General features: G+C 44.0%; 1 protein-coding gene across 1 annotated transcript; it reads left to right on the top strand.

Moving 5' to 3' along the window:
• The first annotated feature begins 467 nt into the window (after nt 1-467).
• On the top strand, nt 468-18,381 carry ZNF438 (zinc finger protein 438). Its single transcript, XM_044294528.1, has 3 exons — nt 468-607; nt 13,438-15,127; nt 17,287-18,381. The coding sequence occupies exons 1-3, from the start codon at nt 559-561 to the stop codon at nt 17,870-17,872; spliced, it is 2,325 nt and encodes a 774-aa protein (XP_044150463.1). The 5' UTR covers nt 468-558; the 3' UTR covers nt 17,873-18,381.
• Nucleotides 18,382-23,960: the final 5,579 nt, after the last annotated feature.

The raw sequence follows: 23,960 nt of genomic DNA, 5'->3' as shown, positions 1-23,960 counted from the left end.
CTCTGTACACAGAACTGCTCGTTATACAGAGCTCTGCTGCGTGCACATTACAAAGACAGCTCTGCTGCATGCACGACACACACACAGCTCCACTGCACCAAGGCTCTCTGTACACAGAACTGCTCGTTATACAGAGCTCTGCTGCGTGCACATTACAAAGACAGCTCTGCTGCATGCACGACACACACACAGCTCCACTGCACCAAGGCTCTCTGTACACAGAACTGCTCGTTATACAGAGAGCTCTGCCGCGTGCACATTACAAAGACAGCTCTGCTGAATGCACGTGACACCGAGAGCTCTGCCGCGAGCAGTGCACGTGACACAGAGCCTGCTGAATGCACAGTTCACTCACACACAGGCTGCACCATACGCCTCGCCTATCACCTGTTCACGTGACTATGATAACCCCGCCTCTCCAGCTGCACAGCTGGCACTTGGCTCCTCCCCGGCACGTGACCGGTCACATGGCGCTGACGTCCCCACAGGTCCTTTGCCCTGTAGGATGCAGCCGGGCTCGGCTGTCCTGCTGCCCCTGGAGTCCAGGAGGTGTCTGCCATGCATCATGTCCAGGAGATTAGTGCGGGGAAAGCAGCGTCTCCTCCAGGTACTTACCGCTCTCCTGTATGTGGGTTCCCCGGAATACCGCACCTGCGTCTTGAGGGGTCCACATTCTCCCTGGTCTTGGGGGCTAGCCCCGGAAAGCTGGAGCTGACGTCCAAACCGCTCTCCTGTGCGGTCACAAGTGCTACAACTTCCTAATATACTTTATTTTGGAATTCCTCAATGATTTCAAGACCTCTGCTTGCTGTCGAGGAATGGAAAACTGAAATGAAGGCTTAAAGGGGATGTCCACTGCTGTTATATTGATGGCTTGTCCTAGGGATAAGCCATCAACATCTGATAGGCGGGGGTCCAACACCCCTCCATTGTGTAGTGGACGGCGTTGGTTGCCTCAGTACTGGTTTACCGCCGCTCCAGTTTTCGCCAGTACATCATGACGTGGCTTACGGATTGGCCAATGCAGTCATGTGACAAGTCACCGCTATGGATGACTCATCACAATGCACCAATGTAGATGGAGGAGGAGGGGATGAACGGTAAGGAGCGGTTTACCTGTGTCAGTTGCATATGATTGGTATGCTTCCATTCACTGACAGCAAGTTGGACTACAAGTTACGCTAGGACGTTTCAGTCCTTTTCATCATACAGTGATCGTGCGTCATACGTGAGACTGGGACCTGCTTCTAAAGAGAACGAGAGCGCCACGCGCACCCCCCCCGTTCATTTCTATGGGAGCTATTTCCGCCAGTTCCATAGTAGTGAATGGAGTGGGTGCTGTGCTTCTGCGGCTGGTTCTCCATTCGCTTCTATGGGACGTGCAGGCGCGGTGCCCTCTTAGGGACTTCGGGTGCTCAGTTCACATCAGTGGTTTTCTACTGACCGTGGGTCTGTGGGGAAACCACGTGGATGTGCCATATTTTGGTCCGTGATGCCGACTGAACACGCTCATTGAAGTCTATGGATCTGTGAGAGACCACTGATAGGAGATGCTCTGGAAATTAATTCTCAGCCGAGCAGTGCCCGTGGAATACGGAGGACACACGGAGGGCGAGAAACGGACACACGGGCCAAACACGGATCCTTCACGGAGATATTCACGGATGAACCACTAACCATCTTGTCACTGATGTCATCATGGACATGGACCCGTGAAGACCTAAAAGTGTCTGTTCTATCTCAAGTATTGGTGGCATATCGCTAGGATCTGCCCCCAATGTCTGATAGCGGTGTTGTCCCACCTCTGGTACCTGCACCTGTCTCTGGAACGGAGCCTGCACAGTGAGCGAGAGTGGACTGTGCTCCATTCATTTCTATGGGAGTGCCAAAATTAGAAAAGTCCCATAGAAATGAATAGGGAGCACACTGCGCAAGCGCAGTCACCGCTCTATTGATTCTATGGGGCTGAGAAATAGCCGATCCAATGCTCGTCTATTTTCAGCAGTCCAATAGAAATGAATAGAGGGTGGCTGCGCATGCGCCTTCCACTCTCCTTCACTCTATGGGCTCTGTTCTGAGAATAGGTGCGGGTGCCACCAATGTATGAGATGGGCTAACGCCTTTAAAGGGGTTATCCCAGGATTAATGTAAAAAATGAAAATCAGACATCATACAGTACATTTCAGTCTCTTTCTAACAAAGCTAGAACCAGCCCCGTACCTCACATGGATCCAGAGATCTCCTCATTCATTGCTCTGCTAGATTTATATCCAGCTCACAGCTCAGGGGGCGTGTCCATGCTCTCCCTATCACAGCTCAGGGGGCGTGTCCATGCTCTCCCTATCACAGCTCAGGGGGCGTGTCCATGCTCTCCCTATCACAGCTCAGGGGGCGTGTCCATGCTCTCCCTATCACAGCTCAGGGGGCGTGTCCATGCTCTCCCTATCACAGCTCAGGGGGCGTGTCCATGCTCTCCCTATCACAGCTCAGGGGGCAGCTGAAGGATGAAACTGAGCATGTGCGGCCTTCTCAGTGAGCAGGATAAAGAAATAAGAAACAGGTGGCGCTGTACAGATACATTTTACTGGTTTGAAAATTGTTTAATATTTTTCGTGAGACAATCCCTTCAAAAGGCTTGAGTCACCCCCCAAAAGTCATTTTTTTTTTTTTTTTTTTGTTTGGCTAATTAAAACCCTTTATGCTGTGATTTTTCAATATATAGGGCTCTTACCCTTTTCTGTTGGCTAGTTTCTTTAAAAACCGCACTTTTATAATATGTAAATTACCTCTCTACCAGCAAGTAGGGCGGTTGCTTGCTGGTAGCCGCCGCATCCTCCTTTCAAAAAAACACCCCCTCCTCCTGCTGATTGACAGGGCCAGCGAGCGCTCTCCTCCTCCGACTGGCCCTGTCTGCAATTCAAATCCCGCGCCTGCACCTCATTCGGCGCAGGCGCTCTGAGAGGACGCTCGCTTCCTCAGTGCGCCTGCGCCGATGACGTCTTCTCTTTCGGGTTTAGAGGTGACGTCATCGGCGCAGGCGCACTGAGGAAGTGCTGAGGAAGCGAGCGTCCTCTCAGAGCGCCTGCGCCGAATGAGGTGCAGGCGCGGGATTTGAATTGCAGACAGGGCCAGTCGGAGGAGGAGAGCGCTCGCTGGCCCTGTCAATCAGCAGGAGGAGGGGGTGTTTTTTTGAAAGAGGATGCGGCGGCTACCAGCAAGCAACCGCCCTACTTGCTGGTAGAGAGGTAATTTACATATTATAAAAGTGCGGTTTTTAAAGAAACTAAACCACAGAAAAATGTAAGAGCATTATATATTGAAAAATCGCACTATAAGGATTTTAATTAGCCCCAAAAAAATAAAGACTTTTGGGGGGGGGGTGACAGAAGCCCTTTAAGCTGCTCTGTAAAAATGAAAGCTGAGCTATGATTTGTTGCTATGGCCAATATATTTCTGTGTCCGTGGAAAAATGTGTCCATTGTTTTTATTTTTTTGTTTGTTTTTTTAACCCTTTGTGTATCATCTATATTGGGTGGACACTGTTTAGCTGTAAACCTCTGACAGAACACCGATGCCACCCGTGTTGTCCGTAGTGCATGTCTCTACAAATTATTATTATATTATTTTTTCACTGACCATGGTCAGCAAAAAAAACTGCTAATGTGTGAACAGAGACCTTAAAATTAGTGATGTCCGCAGAAAATGTGGAACAAGGAAATGTGAACAAGTCCTTAAAAGGGTGTTCCCATCACATACAATAGGGGCATATGCTCACTTCTGGGACCCGCACCTACAACAAAAACAGAGCGGGGAGAGTTGTGGCTGGAGGACCCCGGGTTTCCCAGGGTCCGTCCACCACCAAGCACTGCTCCCCGCTGCTCCCATACAAGTGAATAGGAGCGGACCACACATGTGTGGCCCCTGCTCCCATTGATTGCTATGGGGCTGTCAGGAATTTTCGACGGCCCCATAGAAATGAACAGAGGTGCGCAGTGCACCTTTCCCTGCTGCGTTCTCCGTGTAGGTGCAGGTCCCAGAGGAGGCATATGGGGGCATATCCTAGCGATTTTGTCCTCATCGTCTGTGATGACGAATACCCCTTTAAGCTCGGTTTTCGGGTTCCATCTGTGGCAGATCAATCATATGACGGACACTGGTGAGACCTGACAGACCCACTGACCTAGGTCGCGTTCACACAGTCAGTGTTTGATCAGTGATTTCCATCAGTGATTTTTAACCACAACTAGAAGTGGGACCTCCATGGAGATAAGATATAATAGAAAGATCTGCACCTTAGGCCTCATGCGCACAAACAATGTTTTGGTCCGCATCCGAGCCGCATGTTTTGCGGATCGGATGTGGACCCATTCACTTCAGCTCCATGTGCTGTCCGCATCCGTTGCTCCATTTCATGGCCCCGCAAAAAAATAAAATAAATAGAACATGTCCTATTCTTGTCCGTTTTGTGGACAAGAATAGGCATTTCTATTATGGGCGTCCGTTCTGTTCCACTAATTTCGAAACGCACTCGGGCGGCATCCGTAATTTGCAGGCCGCAAAACGCTGCACGGTTGTGTGCATGAGGCCTTATTCTTGTGTTGTTGCTCCACACCTGGTTTTGGCTCACAATCACTGATGGAAATCACTGACCGAACGCTGACTGTGTGAATAAGGCCTTAAACAGGGCTTTGTCAGGTTCCTCCGCAGTGTCCACCATTCCGATGGGAAGAGTAGTGCTGCCCGCTGCGCTGCGCCTCCAATATGAGGGAGTTCCCTGCCTCTGAGCGGAAGTGACTTACTCTTAGACAGTTCCAATGTTTCAATTAAAGGGGTTTTCCAGGACTTTGATGACCTATCCTTAAAGGGAATGTTTAATCAGAAATTGACCTATTGTTTAACCCCTTCAGCCATAGTACGTCATAGTGGCTGAGGGCTTGTACGGAGCGGGCCTCATGCCCTGAGCCTGCCCCATACGTAGCAGGTGCCGGCTGTATAATACAGCAGGATTGGCAGTGGTGCAGAAACTGGTCATTTAACCCCTCAGATGCTGTGTTCAATAGCGATCGTGGCATCTGTGAGGTTAGGCAGAGGGATGCATCTCCCTCTGCCTTCATATCGGAGCCCTGAAGAACTGTAAATAAAAAATACAACTTATCTTGCAAAAAATAAGCCCTCTTATGGCTGTGTGAACGGAAACTTAAAAAAACGTATGGCTATTAGAACGTCGGGAGAAAAAAAACACGAAAAAGGGGCCCGGGGCTTAAGGGGTTAAATTACACTGCCAGACCGTTCTGAGGGCGGCTTATCTCCCCCAAAATCAAAAGGATCCTTACCTCCTTCAACATCATCTGTCGGGAGAGAGTCGGAAGCTCCCCCACACCTTAGCGTTTCGGCGGAGCTTTTAATGTTTTATTTTTTTTGGGAGGGTTGAACTGACAAAAGTATGACCCGCTTTTGGATGGGTCATAGCTGCCAGATTAGTGGGGGCCCGACTCCCGTTTTCTCAAGCTCTGGAACAGACACCGGCACCACACCTGTCCATCCGCTGGGCGGTCGCCATACCTGGTTGATGCAGCGCTGCTCTCATATCACATTGGCACGGATCGGACTCCTGATACCCCCACTAATGGGCAGAGCTGCAGTAACCTGCCATGGCCACTAAGTGGAGCTGTGTAGTCCTAATGCCGGAACTAGTGAAACCAGCTGATTGTCAGGGGTGCTGGGAGTCGGAGCCTCACCAATCTAATATTAATGGCAGCCAATCGCAGTGCAGCTTTTTCTATAGCCCATTAGAAAATATGCGGTCCGAAAAACACGTATACCGGCTGAGAGCCTGCCGCCATTTTTTTTTCTCCTCCAGAAATTTCCTATCCTTGTCTGCAAAAAGTACAAGAATAGGACATTTTCTACTTTTTTGCAGATGACGTCGAACGGACTTACGGATGCAGACGGCAAACGGTGTGCTATTTGCATCTTTTGCGGCCCCATTGAGATGGGTTCACATCTGATCCGCAAAAAATGTCGATGGAATGCAGACCAAAACTACGACCGTGTGGATGAGCCCGAAGTGTGTGGAACAGGCTGTGGTGTATAATACAAGCAATCAGGAGATCGTGTGTCCTTAAAGGGGTCGTCCCTCAAAAAACTGTCTACAGTTTTCAAACCAGCACCGGGATCTGAATACTTTGTAATTAAAAATGTAGCATCGCCAGTGAGTTATTCAATAAAATGTATCTGTATAGCGCCACCTGCTGTTTTTTTTTCTTGTCTTATTTCTTCATGCGGTTTGCTGAGAAGGTCGCACATGCTCAGTTTTATTCATCAACTGCCCCCATGGGCTTTGACTGGCAGAGAGAAGAAGCAGAAAGGACGCGCCCTTTGAGCTGCCAGCCTGAAATAAATCTAGCAGATGAATTGGGGGCTGCAGCTAAGGATTATTTGAATAATCGATTAGTTGTCGATAATTTTATTGATTAAACAGGAAAAACGCCAAAATGACAAAAAAAAGGGTTTTTTGTTAGGATTTTACTTGAAAAATTATGTACAAAGGCCATATTAAAACAATTTTAGGAGTTACATAATTATAAAAATACAATAGAAAAAGGGGGACTAATTTTTATTGAGGGAGGGGCTTATTTTCATTTTTAATAAAACTAGTCTGTATACCCTAGTATGTACACTCCCACTATACACATGGGGGTATGTGCAGACTGGGAAGAGCATTGCATCATAGTGTCTGTACTACAAACACTAGGGTGCAATGCTTTGCACATACCCCCATGTGTATAGCAAGGCCTAGGACACTGGCAGCATGAGCCCTGACCAGGGCACATTATACAGCGGGCAACTGGCCTACCGACGGCAGGTGGGCTTAGCGTGGTATGGGTGAGGTCCTCCAGGGCAGGCCGAGGCTCCATAAACGTACACACGACGTAGCATTATCACGACGTAGAGCGTCCGGTGTGGGGGGTTGAGTAGTAGCAGCCCCTGATTGGTGAGCAGAGGGTCAGAAGAGGGTGGGACTTAAAAGTCAGGGGTCAGAGACTTAACTGCGGCGGTGCGGGAGCGTGCAGGATTACGGGACCCGCAGGCATAGCGCCTGACCATAGCAATGAATCGGCCAATTATTTGATAACTGGATTTGTCGACAACGGGTCCCGTTATAGAATATTGTCGATAAATCGTTGCAGCAATGAATGTGGAGATCTCCGGATCCATGTGAGGTACACGGCTGGTTCTAGCGTTGTTAGAAACAGATTGCAGTGTACAGTATGATGTTTGATTTTAATTTTTTACATTAATCATGGGATAACCCCTTTTTAAAGTACAATAAAAGTACAATAAAAAAAGTGAATTTTTTTTAAAAAGAGTGAAAAAAACCACACAAAAAATCGCCTAATTTTACATATGAAAATAAACTTCACGGCCGTTTCCATAAAATGTCCAAACTATTGAAATATAAAAAATACATTCCTGCGCAGTAAATGCAGTAAAAAAGTTTGTGAAAAGTGATCAAAAAGTCGTATATAATAAAAACTACAGTTGCCCCACAAAAATAATTCACCCACACAGCTCTGCAGACAGAAACATAAAAAAGTATGCTTGTGAGAATATAGCAATGCAAAGAAAAAAAAAAGTTCAATTATTTTTTTTTTTAACATAGTAATAATATAATAGAAACCATACACCACTAAATTTACCATCGGCGTATTCGTACTGACCTGCAGAATAATGCTACATGCACACGACCGTTCTGTTTTTTTCGGTCCGCAAATTGCGGAACGGGCGGCCCATTGTAGAAATGCCTATTCTTGTCCACAAAACTGATACGAATAGGACATGTTATATTTTTTTTGCGGGGCCACGGAATGGAGAAATGGATGCAGACAGCACACGGAGTGCCGTCCGCATCTTTTGCGGCCCCATTGAAGTAAATGGGTCCCCACCTAAGCCGCAAAAACTGCGTCTCGGATGCGGACAAAAACAACGGTCGTGTGCATGAGGCCAATACAGTAAATACCAGTAAACACAATTGCCATTTTTTTGCACCCCACAAAGAATTTCTTTCCCGCTTTTCAGTACGAGCTGTGGTAAATTAAGCAGTGCTAGTAAATAAATACAGCTTGTCCTGTGAACAAAAAAAAGCCCCCATACAGCTATGTGAACAGAAAACAAAACCATTATGGGGGTCATTTATTAAGACTGCCGTTTTAGATGCCGGTCTTAATAACCCTGCGCTGGCGGTGGATCTGCCGAACTTGTGTAGAGCCGCCAGGCTTTAGGCCCCTTTCACACGGGCGAGTATTCCGCGCGGGCGCAATGCGTGAGGTGAACGCATTGCACCCGCACTGAATCCGGACCCATTCACTTCTATGGGGCTGTGCACATGAGCTGTGATTTTCACACATCACTTGTGCGTTGCGTGAAAATCTCAGCAAGCTCTATATTCTGCGTTTTACACGCAACGCAGGCCCCATAGAAGCTAATGGGGCAGCGTGAAAATTGCAAGCATCCGCAAGCAAGTGCGGATGCGGTGCGATTTTCACGCATGTTTGCTAGGAGACGATCTGGCTGGGGACTCGATCTGTATTATTTTCCTTTATAGCATGGTTATGAGGGAAAATAATAGCATTCTGAATGCAAAGTAAAATAGTGATGGAGGGGTTAAAAAAATAAATAAAACTTGATCGCGTAGTTGCGGATCTCTGTCTTCTATAATTTTGAGCTGCCGGCTAAGGACCTGTGGTGACGTCGCATCACATGATCCCTCACCATGGTGATGAACCATGTGATTGGACCATAGTGACGTCACCACAGGTCTTTTGCCAGGTCCTGAAGATAGAACAGAGACCGGCAGCTTTTTTACCGCAACGCACCCGCATCTTATCGGGCCCTCACACGCCACACTCGTGTGAAAGAGGCCTTATAGTTCTAAATGTAAGACAGCTTCCTGAAACAGGCGTAGAAAATGGTAAATAAGATGGACCTACCAGCCAGTCCTCTTTCCCCACCCACGCCACGCTCATAATTTGCGTGAGCAGGGAGAAGTGGCGGATTGCGCCGCAGTCTGCGACGGATATTCGCCAGAAAACTGGTGTATATCATTTAGTAAATTACCCCCAATGACTCTTGGAAGGCGGAGAGAAAAAAAATAAACCCCCCCCAAAAAAAATTGTCTGTGTCCCAAAAGGGTTAGGCTGAGTTCACACGAGCGTGACAGATTTGGTCCGGATGCGTTCAGGGTGCGTTCAGTTAAACTCTCACCATTTTGCAAGCAAGTTCAGTCAGTTTTGGCTGCAATTGCGTTTAGTTGTTCAGTTTTTTCCGCGCGGGTGCAATGCGTTTTGATGCTTTTTTCACGCGCGTGATAAAAAACTGAAGGTTTACAAACAACATCTCCTAGCAACCATCAGTGAAAAACGCATTGCACCCGCACTTGCTTGCAGATGCAATGCGTTATTAACGCAGCCCCATTCACTTCTATGGGGCCAGGGCTGCGTGAAAAACGCAGAATATAGAACATGCTGCGATTTTAAAGCATTGCAGAACTGATGCATGAAAAAAAACGCTCATGTGCACAGCCCCATTGAAATGAATGGGTCAGGATTCAGTGCAGGTGCAATGCGTTCACCTACTGCATTGCACCCGCGCGGAAATCTCGCCCGTGTGAACTCAGCCTTAAGCTGACCTAACCCCTCCAGTTCTGGAGCCATAACTTTTTCTAGTTTTTTATCCACATAGCCATATGAAGCCTTGTATTTTGCGGGACAAGTTTTACTTTCTAATGGTACCATTTACTGTTGCGAACAATGTAGTGGGAAGCTGGAAAAAAATTCCAAATGGGGTGGAATTGGGAGGAAAAAATGCAACACTACCTTTTTATGGCTTTCCCTTTGTGGTACAGCTGACCTGTTACCTTCATTCCCCAGGTCAGTACCTTTACAGCGATACCACGTTTGTACAGTTATTACCTAGAAGTGTTTTATTACCTAGAAAATAGGAGTGGGCGATATATAAGATAAATTTGGGCAACGATATAGATTTTGTCTATATCGCAATAGATGACCACAGAGCGGTAGTGAATTTAAGAAGCTTCTCATTTACCGCTCCGTGGCCTCCCGACCAGGGCCTTATGTGTACACATCGTCAGTGCGCTGGCTGACGCTGTGTGTGACGTCAGGTCCCTCCCAGTGCATGCTGGGAAGAAGACGCGGCCCGTCTCCTGCGGACTCCATCAGCCAGCTGCGCACCCTGCAGGAGAGAAGTATATTAGCAGGGGCCCGTATCTACCTGGGGGGGTGTTTGGGGGGGGGGCAGCGGTTTGGTTGGAGGATGGCATGGGGCTGATGGTGCTGGCTGGGGACATGGATGATTGCAAATAGCAATGGCTTGGGGCTGATGGCGCTGGCTGGGGACATGGATGATTGCAAATAGCAATGGCTTGGGGCTGATGGCGCTGGCTGGGGGACATGGATGACGGTAAATTTCTTGGAAAGTTTTGTAGTTTGTATACATACAGAAGAAAATAATATATTGTGATATATATTGTTATCACACATGGTTCAAATTATATCGCGATATAGTTTTTAGGCCATATCGCCCAGCCCTACTAGAAAATAAAAACTTTGGAAAAAACATTTTTTTTTTTTCTTTGCATCGCCATACTCTAACCCCCATAACTATGAAGCGGTTTGAGGGCTAATTTTCTGCGTGGTGATGTGTACTTTTCAATAATATTATTTTGGGATGTGTATGACTTTTTTTTTTGTTCATTTTTATTTTTTTTTATAGATTTTTTTTGGGTGGGGTTGATGAAGCAACGAAAAAAACTGCGAATCAGCCATTTTGATTTTTGGTTTCCAAAATGTTTCATTTTTCGGTTCAATGTATTGGATAAATGCTTTTATATTTTAATAGGGCCTTTTTAGACATGGCAATGTCTATGATGATTGTTTTTTATATTGTTTATATCTATGTTAATTTTGGGGAAAGTGCGGTGATTATAATTTTTATTTGTAAATAGTTTTTTTTAAACTTTTTTTTATTTTTACATTTTTTTTTATTATTATTTTTTTTTTTACATTTTATTATTATTTTTTTTTTTTTTTTTTTTTTTAGTCGCTCCAGTATACTTTTTTAAGTCGCTCCAGGCCGGCATTGAAATATACCAGTAATAGGCCTGGAAGCCATGTACAGGCTCAGGCCTATTACTACTAACGAATGCCTTCCCCGATCTCAGCCAGGGAAAGGTGTTCCAGGCCAGGAAGAGCGCGGCCTCCGGTTTTTGCTCTCTCAGATGCGGTGGTCACATTTGACCACGACATCTTGGGGGTTAAATGTCTGCAATCAGCGTTATCGCCTGGGACCATCTTCAAACCTTGTACTTCCGCTGTACATGTACGCTTCTGGGAGTGAAGGGTTTAAAGAGGCTGTACCATTAACATATCTCCTGTGGATAGGGTCAGATTGGTGGGGTCCGACCCCTGGGGTCCTGTTGATCACTGAAACTGCCCATGCTCTCCATTAGAGTGCAGCAGCAGACTTGCTACATTCAAGTCTATGGGACTGTCAGAGATGGCAGAGTACAAGTAGTCGGCTATCTTCAGCAGCACCATAGAGGTGAGTGGAGCAGTAGCGAACATGCGTGACCATCACTCCATTTAAACGGAGGAGAACGGCCCCTTTCCTCGTGATCACCGGGGCCCCGGCAATCGGACCAACACCGATCAGGCCCTTATTTCCCATTCTGTGGACAGGGGATAACTTGTCTTTATGGGATGACCCCTTTAAGACATTTGTAGGTAAATCCTGCCAGTTTCAGTGGGATCCCCTAACCGTGCGATGTCAGTGGGGCTTCTTTGCTCAGTTTGGTAATTTTCTAATGAGTAAATCGGTAACCAGTGTTCTCCTGCTGCGGGGTTAATCTTACGCTAACGAAATGTTTATAACGATCTTCTATAGAATCCCCATATTGCAGTATGAATTAATTTTTGTCCTTTGATCATACAATTAAAATCTACAATTTTACTTCATATTAATGTCTTAATTCTGCTTGCAGCACCAATGCTTTTTAAGTGCAAATCTTCAAAGGCTCCTGTGCTTGCCTTGCGTGGGATACCCTGATGAGCTGTTGGCAGGGAATATTCATTATTCCTATCATATTACTGCCCTTTGAACACGTTACTTACAGGACCCTTTTTTTTGGAGTAGAACTACAGAATCAACAAAAGTCACCATTGACTTGTTGGAAAGTCTCCCCGTGATAATTTCTGCCTTTCTGACCTTCAGAACTTCAAAAATGTTTGCCTACTGCCAGCATGGACCAACTCTTGTTTTGATCATCATCATGTAATCGGACAATATTTGGCCACCTTTAGATTGTCATATTATTTTGTCATTTACTCTGAATTTCCTTAGTCCCTAGAAAATATTTCCTATAATATGTTCTGTGATATCCAGTCCATTTGCACAACGCCCGCCGGTTATTAGCCTGTAGATATAGAGAGCAATACAAACATAATGAAACTTAGCTCTGTGAGTATTCGTGGGTGCAAGACATCTTGTCTGATTGCTTGTTTCATTAACTCAAAAGTGTCATTGTGTGATATTTCTGTTCAGTCTTACCTTGGATAGCTTTAGATAGCACTCCAGGCAACCAGTTGATACTCAAGAAGTCTTGTGGGCTATTCTAATTAGTAGAACCCAAGCATGAGACTTCTCAAGTGTTGCGAAGTTGCACTGCTAACTCTTCTGTCCACCGAGCTACGGGCGCTCTCCACCTCTGACTGGCAGAGGGTTAGAATTAATGTTGCACTTTAAAAAAAGAACCTGTTCCCCACACAACTGAAACTGTCCGAATATCTTTACAGCCTCCTCTTCATTGGTTCCAGCAAATTTTATTCTGGCACCCACCTGCAATTGGTGACTTTGGGGGTCATTTATTAGGAACGGCATTTTAGATGCCAGTCTTAATAACACCTTATCCTGGCGGTGGTCGCCTCTACATAACTTCGGCACATCCACCACCGGTCTAAATGTAAGACCACTACCTTGCTGGCTTAAATTTAGACTATTTTCTATGCCTAAAACAGGAGTAGAAAATGATAAATGCCCTTCTCTGCCCACTCGACTCCCCCCTTTTTTTTAGACCTGGCGTGAGCGGTGGAAAAGTCGCAGATTCTACGACAGATATACACCAGAAAACTGGCGTATATCTGATGGTAAATGACTCCATGACAGGTCTTATTTAAAGTAAATGAGCAAAGCACTGGAAACAATGGCTTAGGCTTACACCCATGAATCCTCAAAGAGCTAAGGTCAGTTATTTATATCACTTTCATTTGGAAGTACTGTGACTGATCGACTTTATATGAGCTATATCCACATTCAGCCGATTGTGTATTTTCCTAAAAAGTGTAAATGTCTTATGTTTTACAGATGAGTCAAAAATCTCTATTGGATCTACTGGGATTATGCACTGCAAGAAGACTGTTCCCAGCACAACTCACTTCAGAACTATTGCACCAAAAGTGGCTCCAAAAGTGCTTTCTTCCTATTCGTCATGCAGTTATCCTTCTTCCTTATCTGATGTTGTTATGCCTGGAGCTAAACCTTTGATTATTAACACTCAGAACTATACTCTGATGAAAGTCGCTGGTCATGATGGTACTTTCTCCCTTGTAGCTTTACCACAAGTCACTTCACCAGTGGGTGGATCTGTGATACAAACTACAGGTATACCTTTACAAGAAAATCTCAAATTACCCATTCCAAGGTACCAACCCGCTCGCAGCAAAAAGCTCCTCAACAAGAGATCAAAGGGCCCATGTAAGCCAAAAACTGAAAACTCTAGTGAGCAGGTAAATCAAGATGGACCTTCTGAAGGTACTGCAACATTGCACCGTAAACCTGAAAAAGCAAAACCTTTGGTGGTAGAAGAGTCTTGTTTTCAAAGCCAGCTTTTCCCAGGCAGCGGAGCTGAGGCTTGTGATGTAAATAATTGTACCATTACATGTATGGAAAAAAGTCTGAAGTTCCCAACCTTCTGCACGGGTAGCCCAGTAAAGTTCAGTGCTCATACTGAGAAGACAATTGGTTCATCAGACTGTGGGTCACTAGTTAGATATGAAAGCACCAAAGTTGTTGACTCTACAAATTCATTAACGCTCTTCTCTCCAGTTGTTTTTGGCAGTCCACTTCCTCTTCTCCAATCTGTTCCTAAGGGAAAATTGCCCATTTTACCATATTCAAAAATCAAGAAATCGATTGCTTTGGAAAAGAATGTAACAAAGCCAAACGTAGGTCAAACTGGCCTACAGACAGACACTTGCCAAGTCCACGTGACTTCTCCTTCTGTCAGTGTTTTAAATGTCTCCACTGTGAATAGTCCATGCCAGCCGCTTTTAACATCTGACTCCGGGGTCTTGAGCAAGCAAAGTTCTGGTTTAGGAAGGAAACGGGGGAAGAAACGAAAAAGTTTTGGTGAGATGTTGGGCTACCAAACAAAAATGAGACTGGTTGGAGACAAGCTCATTATGTGCAAAGATAAGTGCAAAGCTCAGGTTGGTATCATTGGTAAAAGTGAAACGTCACTGAAGAAATATCGAAACATAATGCCAAAGCCAATGGTGGAGATTCAGAGCTTGGCATCGCTGGATGCCTCCAATCCTCTTTTTCAAGCAAACATGGCTGAATGTCATCTAAGAAATAGGTTGGTTGGTAGCAGACTTCACAGGTGGAGGCAAGGAGAGCAGATGCAAAAGAGTGCAGCAAGAGTGTTGCATAGGTGTCATGTATGTAATTACGGCTTTCAGTTTAAGCACCACTTACAGGATCATCTGAACAGTCACAGCAACAAGAGACCCTACCACTGTCGCCTCTGTCGTAAGGCCTACGTGCACTCGGGCAGTCTCAGCACACACATGAAGCTCCACCACAGCGAGAGCCGCCTCAAGAAGTTAATGTGCTGTGAGTTCTGCGCCAAGGTCTTTGGACACATTAGAGTTTATTTTGGTCACCTTAAAGAAGTACACCGAGTTATTATAAGCACGGAATCTTCCTGTAAACAGCCAGAGAGAAAAACCCTGATTCTCAAAGCGAAATCTGAAGATAATTTATTACTAAATAGGTGAGTGATCGTGTAAACTGATCTCTAGATTCTGGAAAAATGCATCATGATTTTGCTTCTGTGAACAAGGCCAAATTTAATTTTGGAGTGCCGCCTATGTTGACTTGTGTCGTTAAGCAGATGCAGTCAAAGCATAAGTGCACAGCGCTCTGCTAAGCGTTAGAGGCTGTTCCGTTTTATTAACCTGCGCGGGTGCAATGCGTGACGTGAACGCATAGCGCTGAATCCTGACCCATTAATTTCAATGTGTATGTGTTTTTCACGCATCAGTTCTGCGTTGTGTGAAAAATGCACAATGTTCTAAATTCAGCGTTTTTCACGCAGCCCTGGCCCCATAGAAGTAAATGGGGATTCAGTGAAAAACGCATTGCATCCGGAAGAAAGTCCAGATGCGATGCGTTTTTCACTGATGGTTGCTAGGAGATGTTGTTTGTAAACCTTCAGGTTTTTTTTTTATCACGCGCGTGAAAAACGCATCATTACACTGAACGCATCCAGACCTAATCTCTCATTCTCGTGTGAAAGGGGTCTTAATGCAGTCACAATCTCTGGAGTGTCACTATATGGGCGCCTTCACACTAGGCAGATTTTTTTTAAAGAAAATTTCTCCACCAGAAAATGAGTTCCATTCATCTTAATGAGATTGTTTTGGTGGCAAGAACAAGGATTTCTGCAACCCCTAATTTAGAGGAATGAAACAGATTTTCAGTGACAGTATTTAAATAAGAAAATGTGTTTATAGGGGGTGTACGAGATAAGAAGAAATTTATAGTAAGTCGTAGGGTTGCACCGGGTATCGAATTAACGATACCCATTTGATACTTTTGTACCCTGTTCAATTCGATACTGAGATCTGCTATATCACTGAGAGAACATGGCACGCGCCGCTCTGAGCCGGCACAGTGGAGAAGGAGGGAGTTCCTCCCCACTGTGTGTGGCTGCCGCTGGCCACCAATGAGAACAGAGAGGAGTAGGAGGGGAGGGACTGTGGCCACTGCACTACCAATGTGGCAAAGTGGCCACAGTATCTCCCCTCCTACTCCTCCTCTTTTCAGTATTATATTAATTGCGGCCCCCCCCTCCACAGTATTATAGTCATTGGTGGCAGTGGCCCCAGGGTCCCCTCCCCTCCTCCTCATCCAATGGTGGCGCAGTGGGAGCTTCTGATCGGAGCCCTAGCTGGGGCTCCGATCGGTTACCATGGCAGCCAGGATGCTGCTGAAGCCCTAGCTGCTATAGTCAGCTCCCTGCTGCTGTTTGCACAGGGCAGCAGGGAGAGTGTAAAGTCCTATTCACCCTAATAGAGATCTATTAGGGTGAATAGGACAAGGGATTAAAAGATCCCAGGTTCAAAATAATTAGTAATAAAAAAAATATAAAAAAAAGCTTAACCCCCAAATATAATTTTTTTTTAAATTGCCCCCTTTCCTAATTTTACATATAAAAATATAAACACAATTAAAAAATAAATATATTACATATAGCTGCGTCCGAAAAAGTCGTCTGAATGATTAAAATATTACAAAATATCTCCTATGCAGTGAACGCTGGAAAAACATGGAAAAACAAACAAACACGCAATTTACCATTTTTTGGGTCACCTTGTTCCCCCTCCCCCCAAAAAAAAATAATAATTGGGTAGGACTGTTCTATGTTCTATTATGGGCCGGACGTTCCATAAAATGCTTAATGCACAAGGCTTTTTTTTGCGTGGTATCGAGTATTGCAATACTTTTTTATGGTATCGAAATCAAATAAAAAATTTGGTATTGTGACAACCCTAGTAAGTCACGGGAATGTATAAAAAATATGCTATTTACGAACACGTCCGTTCAGGCAACACCGCTCCAGTGATTGGCTGTGGTGGTCATGTCTGGTATATTGAACATCATGTCTGCAGCGTCGGGAAGGTTTGGAACTGATAGGGTTTTAATACCTTCCCATGCCAAAAAACAAAACACTGCATGATGGAATAGTGTAGTCTTCTACACTATTCCATACCTTTTCGTTTTGCAGTATAAGTCAGGACACCCTTTTGGCCTCCACCTGGCATTGGATGTGTATGGACACATTTAACGTGATGTGAGTGGGGCCTAATAGTTGAGAATTTATCTGAGATTACTACTAATAAAGATGGTTGTATATGCTTTTCTCTCCAGGAATAAGAACATCGCTAATGAGGAAGACTCCATTCCAGGATCAACAGATGAGATCAAATTACAGATCAAATGTGGACGTTGTCATTTCGTAGCTCCCACTTTTTCAGATATGAAGCTCCATTTGTTAAGTGTCCATGGAGATGACTCTCAAGAAGTATTTCCGGAAGGAGTCCTGGAAAGCCGACAGGGTGTCCAAGAGGAAGTGGTTAAACAAGCAACCCATCACTGGAAGCTACTGAGCGAAAGACGAAATGGGCCTAGGGGCAACAGCTGTGACGAGGTGCTGGATGCTGCAAGTAGGATGAAGGAACCTCTCAGAACGTCTGACACAACTGCTGCTGAACTTTCTGCAAGTGAGTCTACTCCATCAGTGGAAGGAAAGGACAACTCAAGCCAAAGTATGAAGCTTTCATCGGAGATCAAATTCTATTGCAGGAACCATTTCAACTGCTTGCTGTGCACACAGATGTTGGAAACCCAGAGGGAACTCTTTGAACATTGGGAGACGAAGCACAACTGTGAGAATCCCTTGGTGCTTTGGATGGTCTTCAACGCATTGCCTAAGAGTGATCAAGAAATCACCTGAAAAGCCTTTCTCTTTGTGTGCAAGTTTGTGTTAAAATTTTAATCCCAGCTTTTTCTGCACTGATCTGTACTTGACTCCAGCTTTATGTTTTTTATATCTGTGATTTTATATTGTTGTGGGTTTTGTTCCGACATAAGACTTTTTTATGGGATGGTGATCTATGTACAGTTATTTATTGCATCTAAGATTGTTTGATGAGGTGTTATGCCACTTTGTGCAATGCCCAAAGCCTTTTCTGTGTTGCCTAGGCTGTTGTTTTGGTGGACAGACGGTGAAGCTCTTCATGTTACACTGTAGTAACGTGGCACTTAGACAGAGCTTTTTCCCAAGAATCTCAAGCATTAATATTTTTCGCTAATTTATAAGAATATAACAGGGCCTTATAGCAAAACTATTTTCACAGTGCATCTGCAGTACATCTTTACCGTATCTGCCGGGTTTCCATTTTTTTTTTTAAGGTGTACCTAAATTTACAAATTAACCTTATTAAAACCTACTCTAATGTGACCAAATTATTTTTTGTAATATGCTTCAATTATAATTTTTTTTAACTTTTCTTAAAGTGAAATAGGTGCCAGAAGTCAAGGTGCCTATTGCGCTTTAGAATCCTTGCTGTGTATGGGAGTACGTATTTACTGATGCGTCCCAAGCTCTGTACAGGCAGATGTTCCATAGCACAACGCTCCTCTGCCAGTGCCTGCTGTGCTAAAGCCTGGCATAGCCCATTTATGCCAGCCTTTAGGAGATCAGCGCTGGTGCAGGCAGGAGTAACAATGTGCTATGTGAGCGCCTGTCTGTATAGTGCTCAATGCGGCCTTGGTGAACCTGTACTCCCGTACACAGCGAGGATACTAAAGTGAAATAGGCACCTGAACTTCTGGCACCTATTTTACTAAGAAAAATTAAAACATATAATACAAAAATTAATTTAGAGAAGAGTGTATGCAAATGAGCTCTTAAGCTCTGTCTGATGGTACCAGATGTAAAGCAGCTATCCTATAAGTCAATGTTCGAGAAAGCCTTGTGACACGACTTGGATAATAAATAAGCCAGCATCTCATCTGCAGACAGCTGTTTCGGGATGATTGCCCCTCATCAGAGCAGAGCCTACTGGCTTAACTGGGTGACAGGCTTTAAGTCAGGATTTTGTTACATAGTTGATGCGGTTGCAAAAAGACATAAGTCCATCAAATTCAACCAAGGGATAGGTGGGGACGTGAATCCCAGAAGGAAGTGAGACTCAGATTTCTACACGTTTTTATAAGCATTAATGTTGTTTACTTTTAAGAATTCATCTAAACCCTTTTTAAACCTGTCCACTGTTCCTGCTGTGACCACATCCTGAGGTAGTCTACTCCACAGTTCTTACTGTTAAGAAGCTTTGACGCTTCCAGAGACTGAACTTTTTCTTCTCCAGTCGGAGGCAGTGCCCTCTTGTCTTTTGAGGGCATTTTGCATGGAACAGTTTTTCACCATATTTTTTGTATGGCCCCTTTATATATTTGTATAGGTTAATCATGTTCCCCCCTTAGACGTCTCTTCTCAAGACAAAATAAATTCAATTCTTTAAATCTTTTTTCATAACTAAGACCCTCCATGCCCCTTATCAGTTTAGTCGCTCTCCGCTGTACTTTTTCCAGCTGCAGAGCATCCTTTCTATGGACTGGTGCCCAGAACTGAACTGCATATTCCAGATGAGGCCGCACCAGCGCTTTGTAAAGTGGTAATATAACATCCCTGCCCTGTGAGTCCATGCATGACTATATCCTGGTGGCCTTAGAAGCAGCTGATTGACATTGTATGCTGTTATTCAATCTATGATCCACAAGGACACCCAAATCCTTCTCTATATGTGACTCTCCCAGTGTTACATCCCCTAGGACATATGAAGCACAGAGATTATTACTACCAAGATGCAGAACTTTACATTTATCCACATTGATGCCCAATCACTCAGAGTGTTGGGGAATACAGCATCTCCTTATGGAGAGTGTCTTAAATGGCATGAGGAGTCTTATAGGCCAGGCAACAAAAATATATTTTGTCACATTTACAGTAGGTTTCAATAAAGTTAATTTGTATGTTTAGATACAGCAGACTACAGAGCCATCCAGTAATAAAACACATGCCACGCAAAGCAGTTTTTTTTTTTTTTTTTTTTTTTTTAATATGGTCTGGTGACTTCTGATTTCATGTACTTTCAAGATTTTCACAGGGAAATTCTGACAGAAACCTCAAACAAGACCCTGGTGACACAGTGTGACAAAAGCCTTGAAGGGGTTGTCTGTATTCATGATATTGATTGCCTATCCTCAGGATAGATCATCGGTATAAGATTGATGAGGGAGGGAGATGTCCGACTCCCAGCACCCCGATCAGCTGTTTGAAGGGGCTGCAGCGCTACATCCTCGTCAGTGTTTACCTGCACAATGTCTACTTTTTAGTGGTGGTGCAGTGTAATTACAGCAGTTTGTCCTATTCACTTGAATGTACAGCCCCTTTGAACAGATAATTGGCGAGGTATTCGGGCGTCTGAACCCTGCCGATCTGATATGATGATCTATCCAGAGGAAGGATAGGTCACCAGTATCATAAACCCTTTTAAATGATAGAATTCTGGCTGCTTGCAACCACCACCAGGGGGAGCTAATTGTATATGAAAACACTGGTGCAGATTTACTGATCCTGTAGGCAGTGTAAATCTAGACCAGCACCATATTTGAATAATAAATCTGATGCACTTTTGTCTAGCTTTACACCAACTATTGGTTGGCTTATTTGGTTTCCCCCTTGGCAAGCTCGGCACAGGGGAAAATTTGTACGACAACCTCTAGGTGCTCCCCCTATTAGTTTATATGAGCCACGTTGTGGATTTTGCATTTTATCTTGAGACATGTCTAGGTTTAGTCCCTGATATCTTATTTTTAAAATGTGTGGAATTATTTTGTTAATGTGACAAACACCCCAGCGAGTGCAGATACTGGTGGTATTGTAATTTTCACACTGGTAAAGTGAGCACATTTTTAAATTTAATATTGTGGAATGTCCCTCGCTGGTATTAAAGTCACAGTTTTTTTTACTTTTAGATGTTTTTCTGTTGACATGGCTGAAAATGATGGAAATATTTTGCAGTGCCTTTTATTTGTTTAGGCAGAAATGTTTGAAGGGGTTGTTCAGAAGTTTGATATTGATGGACTATCCTCAGGGTAGGTCATCCGTATTTCATCAGTGGGGTCCGACACCCAGCACCCCTGCCGATCATGTCTTTGAAGAGATGTGAGCTCTGCGGCCTCTTACTTAGCCCAGTGACGTCACATAGCTTAGGTCCGTGATGGCTAACCTCCGGCGCTCAAGCTGTGGTAAAACTATGACTCTGAAGACGTACACTCGCTTGGCAGTTCTTAGAATTGCATAGAAATGAATGTGGCATGCTGAGAGTCGTTTCACCACAGTCGGAGGTTAGCCATCACGGGCTTAGGTGCAGCTCAGTCCCATTAAAGTGAATGGGCCTGAGCTCCAGTAGCAAGCACGGCCACTATGCGTTGTACGGCACTGTGCTTGGTAAGCTGTGAGAAGGCGGTGCCCTCTTTAGATAGCTAATCAGCAGGGGTGCCAGGAATCGGACCCGCACCGATCAGACAACCCCTTTTACACATGATTTGCTAGGAATAATTGTTGAAATATAGTCCAGTCCTGGCCAATGTTTTTTTTTTTTTTAAATAGTTTCCTGGATTAATAATGTAATCTTACTATTCGGATTAGGTCACTTTTTTTTTTTTTTTCCATGGAGAACATTAACGCATGAACAGTGAACGTTCACCTTTTAACATAATGTTGTTGTTGGGTCAGGTATAATGTACACTCTCCTGTCTTCTCTGACGCCGGGCATGGTAAGATGCTGCTGCATGCTGGGCTGCACAGTTACTAATGCAGCTGTCTTATATCCAGTGAGTATTCCTATTCAGAGTACATGTTGGGCATTGTATGGTTGCCAAGGCCAGTGTACGATTGCGTCTCTTCACACCTGATGTTAGATCAGGAGGGATTGTAGGCCTACACTAAGATACAATTCTGCCTGCCTTCATCCACCACTAGAGGGAGCGTAGTGCAAAATGTTTTATTATGTGCAGAAAGCTCCCTCTAGTGGTGGCTGAAGGCAGGCAAAATTTTATTTCACTTAATGGCTGTTCGGGGGTTTTGGAGCTGTGACCCCCTATAAAAAGATATTTAAAAATTTTCAGAACCTATTTGCTTTAACCTATAATGCTTTTTAATTTTACTCATTATGTAGTATGTGTTATGGGTTGTAAGTGCCTTAAACATTTAGGAAAGAATTGGTTAAAAAATGCTTCATTCACCACAATAATCTCACCAAAGATGACATGTTGTAGTAACACTTTTATGTTATGTTCATCCACTTTTTTTTGTTTTAGGGTAATTTAAAGTGGTTCTACAGAAATCTGATATTGATGACCTATAATCAGGGTAGGTTACCAATACCATATCGGGGGGTATCCGACTCCCTGGATCCCTGCCGTTCAGATGTTCGAAGAAGCTGTGGTGCTCCGACTGCTTAGGCCTCTCCTAGACCAATGACCTGCCCTATCTAATATGTATGGCGCTGTGAAGAGACTGCAGCGCTCAACGAAGCTCTGGTGAGTGCAGCGGCCTCTTTAAACAGCTGATCAGCCAGGGTGCAGGGAGTCGGACCCCGTCAATCTGATATTTATGACCTCTACTGAGGTTGGGCCATCAATATTAAATTCCTAAATGACCCCTTTAATATAAATGTGCACAAGGTCATATTGGTTAAAATGTGAGCTATGTTTTTTTTTTTTTTTTAAATATGAACATATGGGTTTGTGACTGCTAACATTTTTATCCCAGGTTGCATGGATAATTTTTCATCTATAAACAATCTAACCATTCCTTTTCTGATGGCAAGTGAATGTATAATTCCAATGTTCCTTAAGCAGGAAGTTTTACACTTTATCCCAGCAGAGTTTTATGTTTGCATTTTATGTAATCCGTCTGTCTCTGGCTTTTGTTAATTTAGATTTTTGTCTGAATTCTGGTCACATAAAAATGTGACCGAATATCCTTACAATTTCGGATTCACAGGCCTAAAATCATAGAAGCATTGATTCTTTTAAAGAATCTAGGCACAGACTGTAATTTGGATTTACTCTACATGCAACATAAAAGCCTACTTTCAGCAGATGCAATATGTATTTTTTTTTTCTCAAGAACTGGATGTGTGAAACCAGTGTCCCATAGGTGTTATGGGAAAATGATCAGTTTTATAGATTTTGGAGGATCAGAGGACTACTCTGTGCTATTCTATACTTAAGCCTCTTGTGAAAAAAATAAAATAAAAAAATTAATACAAAATAAAATATATATATATACAGGTCCTTCTAAAAAAATTAGCATATTGTGATAAAGTTCATTATTTTCTGTAATGTACTGATAAACATTAGACTTTCATATATTTTAGATTCATTACACACCAACTGAAGTAGTTCAAGCCTTTTATTGTTTTACTATTGATGATTTTGGCATACAGCTCATGAAAACCCAAATTTCCTATCTAAAAAAATTAGCATATTTCATCCGACCAATAAAAGAAAAGTGTTTTTAATACAAAAAAAGTCAACCTTCAAATAATTATGTTCAGTTATGCACTCAATACTTGGTCGGGAATCCTTTTGCAGAAATCACTGCTTCAATGCGGCGTGGCATGGAGGCAATCAGCCTGTGGCACTGCTGAGGTGTTATGGAGGCCCAGGATGCTTCGATAGCGGCCTTAAGCTCATCCAGAGTGTTGGGTCTTGCGTCTCTCAACTTTCTCTTCCCAATATCCCACAGATTCTCTATGGGGTTCAGGTCAGGAGAGTTGGCAGGCCAATTGAGCACAGTAATACCATGGTCAGTAAACCATTTACCAGTGGTTTTGGCACTGTGAGCAGGTGCCAGGTCGTGCTGAAAAATGACATCTTCATCTCCATAAAGCTTTTCAGCAGATGGAAGCATGAAGTGCTCCAAAATCTCCTGATAGCTAGCTGCATTGACCCGGCCCTTGATAAAA

Source organism: Bufo gargarizans, chromosome 5, assembly GCF_014858855.1.
Source record: "Bufo gargarizans isolate SCDJY-AF-19 chromosome 5, ASM1485885v1, whole genome shotgun sequence".
NCBI lineage: Eukaryota > Metazoa > Chordata > Amphibia > Anura > Bufonidae > Bufo > Bufo gargarizans.
The sequence above is the reverse complement of the archived record's forward strand: the minus strand, read 5'-3'. Positions and strand labels throughout refer to the sequence as shown.